At 28.3% G+C, this 13,654-nt stretch overlaps 1 protein-coding gene across 1 annotated transcript; it reads left to right on the forward strand.

Moving 5' to 3' along the window:
- Positions 1–10,305: 10,305 nt before the first annotated feature.
- Positions 10,306–13,654, forward strand: LOC112712707 (uncharacterized). The gene is made up of 7 exons (XM_025765642.3): positions 10,306–10,628; positions 11,484–11,546; positions 11,632–11,711; positions 12,186–12,294; positions 12,391–12,550; positions 12,758–12,921; positions 13,027–13,654. The coding sequence occupies exons 1-7, from the start codon at positions 10,626–10,628 to the stop codon at positions 13,384–13,386; spliced, it is 939 nt and encodes a 312-aa protein (XP_025621427.1). The 5' UTR covers positions 10,306–10,625; the 3' UTR covers positions 13,387–13,654.

Consider the following 13,654-nt stretch of genomic DNA (forward strand, 5'->3'; position numbering starts at 1 on the left):
TTTGGAGATTAGTTGGGAGGGACAATGAGATTACATCGAAACCGGAAGATATTGCAAATGTAGCTGAAGACTACTTTTGCGATATTTTTACTTCTTCTTGTTCGGCTAATCCGAATCCATACTTAGAGGATTTGGAGCCTAAGGTTACATTTTCCATGAATCGCAGGCTCCAAAGGCCGGTAACTAAGGACGAGGTCAAAAGAGCTACATTTATTGTTCATGCTCAGAGTGCTCTTGGTGATGACGGATTTACAGCTAAGTTTTTTCACTTTTTCTGGGATATAGTTGGAGGTGACATTTTTAAGGCAATGAGAAGTTTCTTTCACAGTGACAGAATTCTAAAAAGTTTCAACCATACTCAAATTTGTTTGATTTCAAAGGTGCCAGATGCCAGTGACATAACTCAAGTACGACCGATTAGTTTGTCCTCAGTTATGTATAAAATTATTTCTAAAGTTATAGTGCACTGATTACAAGGTATTATGAATAAAATCATAAGCCCAAATCAGAGTGCATTTTTTAAAGGTAGACTCATTTCAGATAATATTCTAATTGCCTATGAATGTATGCACTATTTGAAAAATAAGAGAAGTGGGGCAGAGCATGAGATGGCTATTAAACTAAACATGAGCAAGGCTTATAATAGGGTTGAATGACATTTCTTATGGTATATAATGGATAAGCTGGGCTTTGATGCTAAATGGATTAACTGGACTAAGGAATTGGTAACGACTGTTTCTTATTCTGTTATTGTGGAAGGTCAACCTTTTGGCTATTTTAGGCCAAATAGGAGCATCTGACAGGGTGACCCCATATCTCCATATCTCTTTCTTTTTTGTGTAGAAGGATTTTTCTTCTTGCTACACAAGGCAGAGCAAAACAGATTAATTCAAGGAGTTCAAGTTAATCGGAGATGCCAAACAGTTAATTACCTTTTGTTTGTTGATGATTCAATCCTTTTTTGCAAGAGCTCACCTAACCCAAGCCAAAATATTCTAGAATTGCTAGAGATCTATGAGGGTTTCAGTGGGCAAAAAGTCAATTTGAATAAGTCGGCCATCTTTTTCAGTCACAACACCCTCCAGAACACAAGACTAGCAATTGCACAGATACTAAATATTAAACATATCAGAGCACAAGACAAATACTCGGGGGCTGTCCTCTATAGTTCAAAAATCAAAGAAAGCAACATTTGGAGCTATTAAGGATAAAGTTCAGAAGAGGATCATGGGTTGGAAAAGAAGTTTATTGTCCTCGGGTGGCAGACATACGCTTTTGAGAACGGGAGGGGGAGAGGGGGGAAGCGATTTCTATTTATACACTCTCTTGTTTCAAGCTCCCAGACACGCTGTTAACTGAGATTCATAGCATGCTCTCGCAATTTTGGTGGGATAAAAAAGACGCAGAACGAAGAATGGTTTGGATTAAATGGGACACAATGACGAGACCGAAGAAAGATGGAGGGTTGGGGATCAAGGACCTAAGGGCGCAAAATTTGGCTTTATTGGGCAAGCAATGTTGGCGTCTTATGAAATACCCTAATTCTACTCTATCAAGAATGCTCAAAGCTAAACATTTCAGATATACAGATTTCTTACACGCAGAGATAGGAAGCATACCATCGTGGGGCTGGAGAAGTGTTCTTGAAGGGAGCAATGTGATCAAGAAATGCTTGTTATGGAAAATAGGCTCTGGTGCTAATGTCTGCATCTTTCATGACCCTGGCTCCAACTACCATTATCCTTTAATGTCCCTCAAGATGCAATCACAATCTCACCAAATCTGCAAGTGTACTACGTTAGTGTGCTACTAAATCCTGATAGATTTTGGAACAGAAAGCTGATTGAGTCAATTTTTTCAATTGATATATAGAATAAAATTTTTTCAATCAAACCAACAGAGGAGGAGGATGAAGTTAATTGGTGCTGGACAAAATCTGGTATATATGAAGTTAGGTCAGCATACAAAATTGCTTATGGATTCTTTCATTCTCCTACTTCATTGAGGCCCCAGAACATACCGAACAATAGAGTATGGAATAGCATTTAAGAATTGAAATTACCTCATAAAATTAAGGTTTTTCTATGGAAGAGTCTTCACGAAAAGCTTCCGATGTTGCAATAAGTTTACAACCGATTTGTATCCACCCCTACCACTTGCCCAATATGTATATTGAAGGGCGAATCAATTTCTCATGCTTTGTTCCAATGCCCCTATCTTCAATAATCTGGAGGCTAAACTTAATAACCCCTGACCTATGGATAACAGAAGAAGAGACCCTTTTCAATTGATGGCAACGAGTCTTATCCTGGGCAGCGGCTCAATTCGACGGTAGACAAAAGACCCTCTTCATAGCGGCGCTGTGCTAGAGCACTTGAAAAGCGAGGAATCGATGTGTTTTTGAGAAGGTAATAAACCCGACACCAAAGATAGTGAAAGAAGCCGTGCATGAACTCATTAGCCATACTTGATGGATGCTGTTAACTTTCTTTATTCTTACTTTACTCTTTTTTAAGCTATTAGTCTTCCAGTCACAGTTGGTGATAAATGAGAATACTCAATTCTTTTGTACTTCTTTATGGAAATACCTTTATTTTATATTAATAAAATAATATTTATCTTTAGAAAAAAAAACTTAAGTCCAAATACATTAATTACCAATAAATTAATATAAAAGTGCAAGATAGATTTATTAGTCTATAAAATTGTTTCAGGGATTACCTGAAATCGGATGATTGGACTTCGAATGGAAGACCCAAATGTTAGAGGATGATGGTCTCAGACTTGTTCACGTCTGGAAGCCGCCGTCCAAGTTGTACGTACGTGTTTAGATAGGTGGGGGTGGTACTTGCAAGATACTACGATTCTTAAGTTAGCAAAGGGTTAAGCAGGTTTAGAGTATTAGAACTTAAGTATACTTGAGGGGTGTCAGTGTATTTATAGGTGATGAGTCAATAACCACCATTAGAGTAGTTCCACTATTAGTGGTGGATAACCGTCTTTTTATCTTAAGGTTGTTAGGATCTCTCTTCTAGAAATGAGTGAGAGATATAAGGAGACAATTACTTACTTGGATAAGTGTTAATTGCCTTCTTGTGTTGATTCCGACCTCTTAAAGGAGGTCAGATAAATGGCAGGAGTCAATCTTTTTAAATTGGACCTTTTAACTTGATTTGGGTCTGATTTATATTTTGGGACAGGGTATGAATAAAAATTTTATAACATATGATTGTTTTCTCTCTATTTTCATACTTAAAAAAATACTTTTAATTAAAGGTTTATTTTTAAATGCTCTTTATTAATAAAGAATATTAAATTTTTTATTAATTACATAAATTTTAACTTTTTATTTATTATATTTTTTTTCAATAATTTAAGTTTGAAATTTAAAATTTAATATTTAAGATTATAATTTAAATATTTTATTTTTTATTTATCTTTTTAACCTTTAATATATAGCAAGTTAATTTTCAAAAAATACTACAACTTTTACTTTCTTGAAAATAATTTAGCATTCTTAAAGTGTGGGTATGTCTAAAATGAGTACAACAATTTTGTGCGTATTATATGTGCTACATATATAAATCATCAGATTTATTAAATAAAAATTAAAAGCTAATATAGAAGAAGAGCATTGATAGATTCTAATAAATACAGAATATTCTAGTACATAAATAAATATATTTTAATATACAATATTCTAAATGACAACATAATCTTTTATTTTAAATAAATAAATATTAAATACATAAATATAAAAATATGAGTATTTTTTATTTATTAAAATTAATTATTATGTAATAAAATTTTTATAATATTAAAAAATTATATTAAAATAATATTTTAAACCGTAATATAAAAATATAAAATAATTAAATTTTATTATTATTCGACAAATAATTAGATTATTATATTCAAAACTTATTAACTAACTATATTTTTGTTAAAAATATTATTATATAATAATTTAACTTTTTATCAAAATATTTGTGAAATTTAAAATAGTCACAATTTTTTTAAAAATTAGTCGTTTATTCTTTTGCACTTCTTTTTCCTTCTTCTCACACTCCAACTTTAATTAATCACTAATTAGTATTGGCTATCCATACCGACTATTCATTACTTTGGCAATCTTAAGTTCTAAATTTTAAACTCTAAATTCGAACTTTAAATTCAAAATTTTAACCCTAAATTTTTTATTCTAAATTTTAAATTTTAAATCTTAAATTCTATACCTTAAATTAATTTTATCTTATTTTATTTTTAAATTTTTTACCTAAATTTTGGATATTTTTATTATTTTTTATTTTAAATATTTTTAGTGTTTAATTATTGTTAGTTAATTTATTAATCGAAACCGTGTTGGATCCCAAAATCTTTTCTAATACAAATATTAGTTTCTATAGTTGTATTAGCCACCACACCATAGCATTTATTCATGCATAAAAGTTATTTTTCTTAATGGTAACTAATATGGAAAAAGTCAACAAATAAGACAAATTTATAAAAATGAAGTTGCTATGTGAAATCCACGTTATACATATCAATAAAGTTGAAAAATTAAATTTCACAAATATTTTGAAAAAAATTTATATTATATAATAATATTTTTAATAAAAATAGTTAGTTAACAAGTTTTGAAGATAATAATCTAATTATTTGTCAAGTAATATAATATAAAATTTAATTATTTTATACTTTCATATTAGAGTTTAAAATATCATTTTAATATAATTTTTTGATATTATAAAAATTTTATTACATGCATAATAATTGATTTAATGAATAAAAAATTCTTATATTTTTTATTAATATATTTTATATTTATTTGTTTAAAAAAAATTGTTACTATTTAAAGTATTGTATATAAAAAATATTTATTTATGTATTGAGATATTTTATATTTATTATAGTCTATTAATATTTTTTTATATTAATTTTTTATTTTTATTTAATAAAATTTAATAATTTATATAAATATGATATATTTAATGTGCACAAAATTATTATACTCGTTTTAGACATATTTTTAAAGTGCCATCATTTCAGGATGCATTTATTCATGGCATCAAGGATTGTAAGAAACAAACAGAGACAAATGAAATACATATTAATGAGAAAGAAGCAATTGTGGGTTGTGATGACTTGTAAAGGACGATAGCCTTAGTAATAATTGTTGCCAAAAAAGAACGAAAAGAAACGGTGAAATTATAATGTTCTAAATGATGAATTAATGGATTTAGGGGAAAGATAGAAAGAAATTATTGAGACAAAAGCAAAGAGATAGATTTGTGAAAACAAGAATATAATTGAAACAGATATAGGTTTAGTTTGGTAAAATTTTATAAAGAAGTATTTATCGAATAAAATGTACAAATACTTTATTTTATATTTGATAAAAAATGTTTATGTACTTATGTTGATAGTTTTAAATAATTAGGAATACTTTTAAAAGTACTTAAGAAAAAAATTTTTAAAATTGACTTGTACTTATTAAAATTAAAAAGTCTAATATAATTTCATACATTAATTAATATCTGAATTTAATTCTTACATTAATGTCTATTATAATATTTTTAAATTTTTAAAATTAATCACATTTGTTAATATTTGTTAATGCTTTAGTTTATTAAAGACTATTTTTAACTTAATTTACTAAACACAGATATTATAATTTTAAAAAAACTAACTTAAGCTAATTTTTATAAATTATTTTTGAAAATAAAAATTTTGCCAAACTAAACTGTAGTATATATAATTGTTTGGTGCTTCAACCTTCAATTACAAACTTGGTACCTACCTTATTATTTTCATATCAAAACTTTTATCATCAAAACGTTATTATTATAAAACCAAACATGCCATTACTGCTTTCTTCACTTAGTAATAATCTATTTATCTATTTATAATCTATAAAAGTTAATACTAATTTATTATACAATGAATTTTAGATTATTTTATTGTTGCTAATGATGCCACATAAACATTTTCAAACACATGACAACACATAAGAATCAGTCGATCATATTTAAAAAAAATAAAAAATTTAAAAAAATATTTTATTTATTATTATTATTCAATTGAAACATAAATTATAAATTAAATTTGATAAATATATATTAAAAATATCATAATAATCATAATTATAAACACATTTTTATTATAAATATTTAAATTTCACATTATTTGATCTATTTATAAATATTATATAATGCTTTTATTAGTATTATTATACTATTTATAAAATATGTTACATACAAGTTTTATTATTATTATTATTATTATTATTATTATTATTATTGTTGTTGTTGTTGTTGTTTTGTAAAAATTATGAAATAAATATTTTACAAAATATTTTTAATATAAAAAACTTTAAATTTTTATATTATCTAATTAATCTTTATATAATATTAAAATATACTATATAATATAATTAATTTATATATCTTTCTACCCGCAGATTTCACTCTACTTCAACATAAAAACCAAAGGCTTTTATATGAGTTGGTAGAGAGAGAGAGAGAAGGAAAAAGGGAAGGCATTATTCATGACTCATGAGTAATTCAAAATCTTACTTAACTAAAGCATGCATATATATTAACATAATTTGAAGTAAGAAATTCTGGCATAGATAGATAGATTCTATAATGTTAATGCAGGCTGAAATTAAAAAACCAATATATACTTACAAGTGTCCATTTTAATCTGGCAACCACCGGGGCAATGATCACGTGATCAAGTGACATATAGTATTTTTATTAATAATTCAAATGAAAACAAAAAACAAAAAAACTATGCTTTTACACTAATCATACTCATCATATTTATATCATTATTATGCTTCAACCAAAAATAAATAAACTCTTCAAAAAAAAAAAAAAATGTGCCGTGCCGTCTCAGCTACTCATGTTTCTTCAAGATCAACCACCAGCTCCACTTCAGATTAATCATAGTTATTACTTTCCTCCTTAGTCCTTACTTTCATGAATCATTATTACATTGACGAAATAAGAAAAAAAATGAAATAAATCATGGTAATCACCATAACTCAAAATGCACTGAAAACCTGAAAATGTGTGGTAATTTTCAATTTTTTGTTTTTTGGTAACTGGGAAACAAATCAATTAATGAACTTAATAACATATAATATAATATCATATCATAATTCATATCATACAATAAGGTCAATTCAACTAATTTCTGGTTTCAATATCAACAAGCAGTAGTCCATATGGAATATGGAAAATGAGTAGAAAAAAAAAGTTAACAAAACAAAAATGGATTTAGTAGCATATATGATGCACCCATGTTATATTAATATCAAAGCTTCCACTACTAACCATTAAATTTTTTTTGCCTCTAATATTTTCATGCACCAACCTCCTTAGGTTTGAGGCTTCATTGTCATCAATGGTGTAATGGATTTGGACCGGTTGGTACACGGCGCTTCTGGACGCCATAGCGCGGATCAATCTGTGTGTCTGAAGGGTCGGGCGGAGGATGTTTATGGCGATGATGGTGGTTGAAGAAAGGAGAGAAGTCAAATTTGGTAGCTAGAAGAACTTTTCTTCCATGATGATTTTTAGGGTTAGTAGGCTCTATGATTTGTTTCTTGTTGAGATTGCAATAGTGATGAAAGAGCAAGAATATTAGGGATAGCCAAATGAGAATGTGAAGTAGTTGGGAATTTTTGAGGGTCATGGTGGCAAAGGGTTAGAAGGGGAAGCATGGAGCATATAATATGAATATGGAAATTAAATCTAAGATAGAGAGAGATTTTTGGATGATGCAAGATACATGAAACATGTTCATTACTTGAGAGATCTTATAGAATATAGTAAGTACCTTTTTTATGGTTTATAGTTTTCCAACGAGTGTGAGGAATATGACCCTTTCCAGTTTCCCCAATGAAACTTCCTTACAAATAAAGAAAATAATAATATAAATTTAGTTATATATATGATTTTGTACATAGATATGCTTAGGGAAAAAAATACTTTAACACTTAAATTTTATGAGTTTATGAGTTGGATTAAGACCTAAACACCATCAGTTTAAGTGAAATTCGGAGTTACTTAATAGTTAATAAATGAATATTTAAAAAGTTTATACAATTGATTTCTCTTAATCTCTATTATTTTTTAAGTTAGACTAAAAATGATGGCAAATGTTATGCGCTCCAAAAAATATAAATAGTGCAGTGCTCTTTGAAAATTAATTTGCTATTAAAAGTAAAAATAAATAGATAAATAAAAAGTAAAATATTCTCAATTTTAAATCTTAAATTTAAATATTAAAATATAATAAATGAAGAATTAAAATTTATTTAATTATTAAAGAGTATAATATTTTTTATTTAATAAAAAATGTCTAAGGATTAAAAAAAATAATAAAGAGAAAATGAAAGAGATGATTGGGTGCAAGAAAAGATGTGTGCTGGTTTTTAGTGAATTGCAACTAAATGAAAAGGGTGGGGAATTTACAATCCTTATTTTCTATCGGCAAAGCAATGTATGGAAGATATTAAGATAATATGAGACTATTTGATAAAGGTAAGGTACTGTTGCAAGAAAGTGATGAAAACAATTGAATGGGGTTATCATTATCTCCCATTTATTTGTTCTCTCTTTTTTGCTTATTGTTTTCATTAATAATTGTTCGAGTGAACTATTAATTTGGTCTTATTCATTTTTTAGAATGATAATGTGATTTCTTATAATAAAAATAATCTACTTCAATTTCTATCTTCTACTTTCGTAATACAATGCGATTTGTATGAGTATTTTTCCGTCAACTTTAAATAAAAATGTTGACGTGTCAAATTTAAAAATAGACAAAAGTCTAATTGTCTCTAAATTTAAATTGGTTAAAAATTTATTTGTCTTTATTCTTTAAATAATATTCTTTTTGAATTATTTTTTATTATTATATTAATATTTTTTCAATATTTATTAAATATAGGGTATAATAATTACAAACTAATTAATAAATTATTTAAATTTAAAAATATCATTTATTATAAAACTGAATAAATAATTATCAAATATAATTTTTACATATATAAATAATAAATATTAAAATACGGTTAATATATTAATAATAACAACTCTATAATATAATATTAGTATTATAATCTAGATAATTTTTACAATAAATAAAAACTAATAAACACATTATTTGATATATAATAAAAATTTTTTGAGTAATAACAAATTTAATTTTTTCTCTTTTTAAACTAAATTAATAATTCTATTTGATATCTTTGTACTGAAATACACTATAAATAGGCTATTAATACTAAATAAAATAAAATATAATATATATTATGAAGACCATTTATAAGCTCAACAAACTCAAAGCATCAATAATATTATTAATTTATTAATTTAATTTAAAGAGATAAAAAATTAAATTTGTTATTACTCAAAATTTTTTTACTATATATCAAATAATGTGTTCATTAGTTTTTATTTTATTATTTTATTGTAAAAATTATCTAGATCATAATACTAATAGTATATCATAGGGTTATTATTATTAATATATTAACTGAATTTTAATATTTATTATTTATATATAAAAAAAAATTATATTTGAGAATTATTTATAATAAATGATATTTTTAAATTTGAATAATTTATTAATTAATTTGTATTTATTATACTATATATTCAATAATTTATTGAAAAAAGAATATTAATATAATGAATAAAAAATATTTAAAAAGATATTATTTAAGAATAAGAACAAATAAACTCCTAACCATTTTGAGTTTAGAGACAATTAAGCTTCTATCTATTTTTGAACTTGACATGTCAGCATTTTTCTTTCAGAGTTGACGAAAAAATACCCACAAGAATCACGTTGTGTCACAGAAATATAAGATAGAAACCAAAATGGATCGTTTTTATTGTGAGAGATTGCATTGTTATTCTAAAAATTAGATAGGGACCGAATTGGTAGTTCACTCTAATTATTCTCATATATGTCACAAATTTAGGTTGGCTATATTTCCCCACCATGTATTCGGAGAAACTCGATAGAGTGAAGGAAAAAAATCAACTTTACGTGAAATTGATAGTTGAAAATTATTAAATAATTTAATTGATTTGATTAAATTTTTATTTATTAATTTTTAATTATCAATTTCATGTGAAATTGACTATAGTTGAATTTTTGACAAGTGAATTATATCTTTTTCTGAATTTTCTAGATCTAGTCTGTTAATGATTTAGAATTTAATCACCTGTAAATATTAAATACGACCCAACCCAAATATAAAATACATGTAAGTCATTTATATATGTTGGTCATTTCAATATTCATATTTTTTTTTTCTGGGTTTCGATCCGATATTTAATACCTACAAAAAAAAATCTAAAACTTAGCCCAAAAAAATAGTTAACCTAATTCACAGCTGATCTTTTTAATCCAAACCTTTCCTACATTAAATCAACCTGTCCAGACTCAACTAAATTCCTAACCACGCGTTTCCCTTTACCCTCTTCCCGTTATCAAACACCCATACACATCTTCGTAGAACATCGTCGCCATTTTCAACCGCAAACTGTGACAATACGACTGAAGCTGAGAATTTTGAAGGACAGTAAATCAAATAAATCAAAATGGTGAGACTCTTTATATATATAGTTTTATTTTTATTGCATGATGTCAATTAGGGTTTCCGTTTAGTATGGGCCTGCTTCTTTGATTTTTCCTGTTTTATTTCTCTTTGTTGTATTGTTCAGTTTAATCGCGATCGTAACTTATGAATATGAACCCTATTGGTGTTTGATTTTGTTATTGTTGCTTTGGATTGTTTAATTATGCTGTAATGAGCTCGGGGAAATCGTGAAAATTCGTATTGGCCTTTCTGATGATAGGAAGAAATTTAACGGGATTTCTTTTTTAGGGTTAAAAGCTGTGTGTTATAGGAAGAATCGATAGAACACCGACTTAAGAATATGGAATCGAAAGTAAATCTAGGGTGAAAGCTTGGTATTTGATGGCTTTTGTTGGAGTACTTGTCCAACTTCTATTATGTAAAATTTTAACTGTGAGGTTGATTACAGTTCTTTGTATTTTGAAAACTATGCAAGCCATACTCTTGGTGGAACTGTGCCATTCTGATAGATTTTGATTCTTCTATTGCAAGCTAATTACTAGGAGATAGTGTTAACTGCTATTCAATATTCATGTGGACAAAAGCTCAAAACCAAATTAAAACTATTGATCACTTATATTTGCTTTTTGTTCAATAGCACCACTGCATGTATTCTGTTTTCTACATTGTTTTTCTTTGTTGAAAAGCATTTGCTACATTATATAGCATGTAATGCAGCTGGTTACTGTGAATTTATAGTCCCTGCCTGTTCTTTTTCTATCTTCTTCCCCTACTCCTCATCACAACCTTGAAATTAAAAAAAAAAAAGAAATGAGTTGATTTTCTGGTACACTAATATTCATTGCTTGCATTTCTGTAGTCTTCCCTTGCAGCAGCTAGAGCTGACAACTTCTACTATCCCCCTGAATGGGACCCAAGTCAGGTATGTTTTCCTACACACTGTGTTCTCTTATACAATCAATAATTATTTAGTAGCAAGATTCTTACATCATGGTTTTTCTTTTCAGGGTTCCCTGAACAAGTTCCATGGTCAACATGCCTTGAGAGAGAGAGCCAGGAAGATAGATCAGGGTATTCTGATTATAAGGTAATAATCAATATAGCTTAACAGGAACAATGATATTTTCATTATTCATTTTAACATTAATAATCTTTATTGAAAGAGGGATCTCCAACAGTAAGTCTTTTACTCTATGATTGCTGTAATCTGGGAATCGGAAGAATGTGGATGATAAGCACCTTAAGCTATTGTCTGTTTTGTACCTATAATGTTCATAGACCAGAATCTCAGGTCTATAGTAATCTAATATACAAGTTAATATATTGGTACATGTTGTGGTTTATGAGTATGCTGTAACAATTCCTTAAATTAAAAAATGATCATATTCTAATTTGTTTATATGCTGAATGTAATATTACATGTGAATAGGTTGTTTTGTTTCTATGTTAAGCTGGCATCCATTCCCCAATGTGGCTTAAGTTGGACTAGCATGGGATGGAATGTTAATTACTCGATTTTTTTATTATGTTTTAATTCCTGTTTTCTAACTATTTGCTTCAGGTTTGAGATGCCTTTTAATATATGGTGTGGAGGATGCAATTCTATGATTGCGAAGGGTGTGCGATTCAATGCTGAGAAAAAGCAAGTTGGAAATTATTATTCCACAAAGGTATGCTTAAGTAATGCTGCAAATCCATTCTACGAGCTGTTCAACCTTCTTTTCTTTATGTATTAATAATTAACAAGCGTGTCTGTGTTTCTTCAGATATGGAACTTCACCATGAAGTCTGCATGCTGTAAACATGAGATTGTCATCCAAACTGATCCAAAAAATTGCGAGTATCTTATCATCAGTGGTGCTCAGAAAAAAACTGAGGATTTTGATGTTGAGGATGCAGAAACTTTTGAATTACCTGCCGATGAAGGTATGGATTTGTGACAAATCTTGGCTGTGATTTTTTCTTTATTAAATAAGGTATATATTTGCTCCAACTAGCTTGGTGTGTGTTATTTTGCATGCCAGTGTTACTAAACCCTGTGATAGTGTGGTTGTTTTACATGTACTCGCCTAATTAGGGTAGCTACTTTTTCACTATTGCAAATGTTGGCTAACTAACATTTTTGTATTACAGTGAAAGGGAAGCTTGCAGATCCCTTTTACCGTCTTGAACACCAGGAAGAAGACTTGAAAAAGAAGAAGGAAGCTGAACCAGTTCTTGTGCGTCTACAGCGACTATCTGATTCCAGACATGCAGATGACTATGCCCTGAATAAGAGTCTCAGGGCCCGACTTAGAGTATGTTATAGCTCATGAAATTTGTCCTATTATTATTCATTCCTTATCTCCTCCTTTAATAGTTTTATTTCTCCTATTGATATAATATTGTCATCATGCTCTCAGAATCAAAAGAAAAGAGTTGCTGAGGAAGAGGCTGCTTCCAGGAAAAGGGGCTTTGGCATACGACTGCTTCCAGCCTCAGAAGAAGATGCTGCTGCCGCAGCAAAAGTGAAATTTTCGGGTAAATTTGACAAAAATAGGAGGGACAAGAGGGCATTGATCAATGCTTCATCCATTTTCGCTGGATTGTCTTCGTCTTCCATGACCGATAAGAGGAGACTGGAGCTGGAGTCTAAAAGAAGAAAAATTTGTGCTGGTGAAACCTCTAGCTTACTGGCTGGTAGATTTAAGCAGTCATCTTGGTCACAGAGTGAAGTCAAGTCAAGTAAGCAAAAACTGTCCTCCGTGAATGCAAAGCGTTAGAGAACAGATGAATTTTTTGGGGAGTTTGACCCCTCAATGTCAATGGTGGTGATCTTCGGAAGTTACAGTGCCTTGTATATATAAGTTGCTGAATAAGATTTTTTGTTTTGTTAACGCAGTCCATCGTTTTAGAAGCTTTAGGTGAGAGTATATAGTTTTGTAATAGATATAAACCTACTCGGGGGGATTAAAATGTGTAAATTTTTCATAAAATAATTCTACAAATGACATTTTAAAAACGAATGAAAAGTTTATTTTTATTAAGTTA

The sequence above is a fragment of the Arachis hypogaea genome, chromosome 9, assembly GCF_003086295.3.
Source record: "Arachis hypogaea cultivar Tifrunner chromosome 9, arahy.Tifrunner.gnm2.J5K5, whole genome shotgun sequence".
In the NCBI taxonomy this organism is placed as follows: domain Eukaryota; kingdom Viridiplantae; phylum Streptophyta; class Magnoliopsida; order Fabales; family Fabaceae; genus Arachis; species Arachis hypogaea.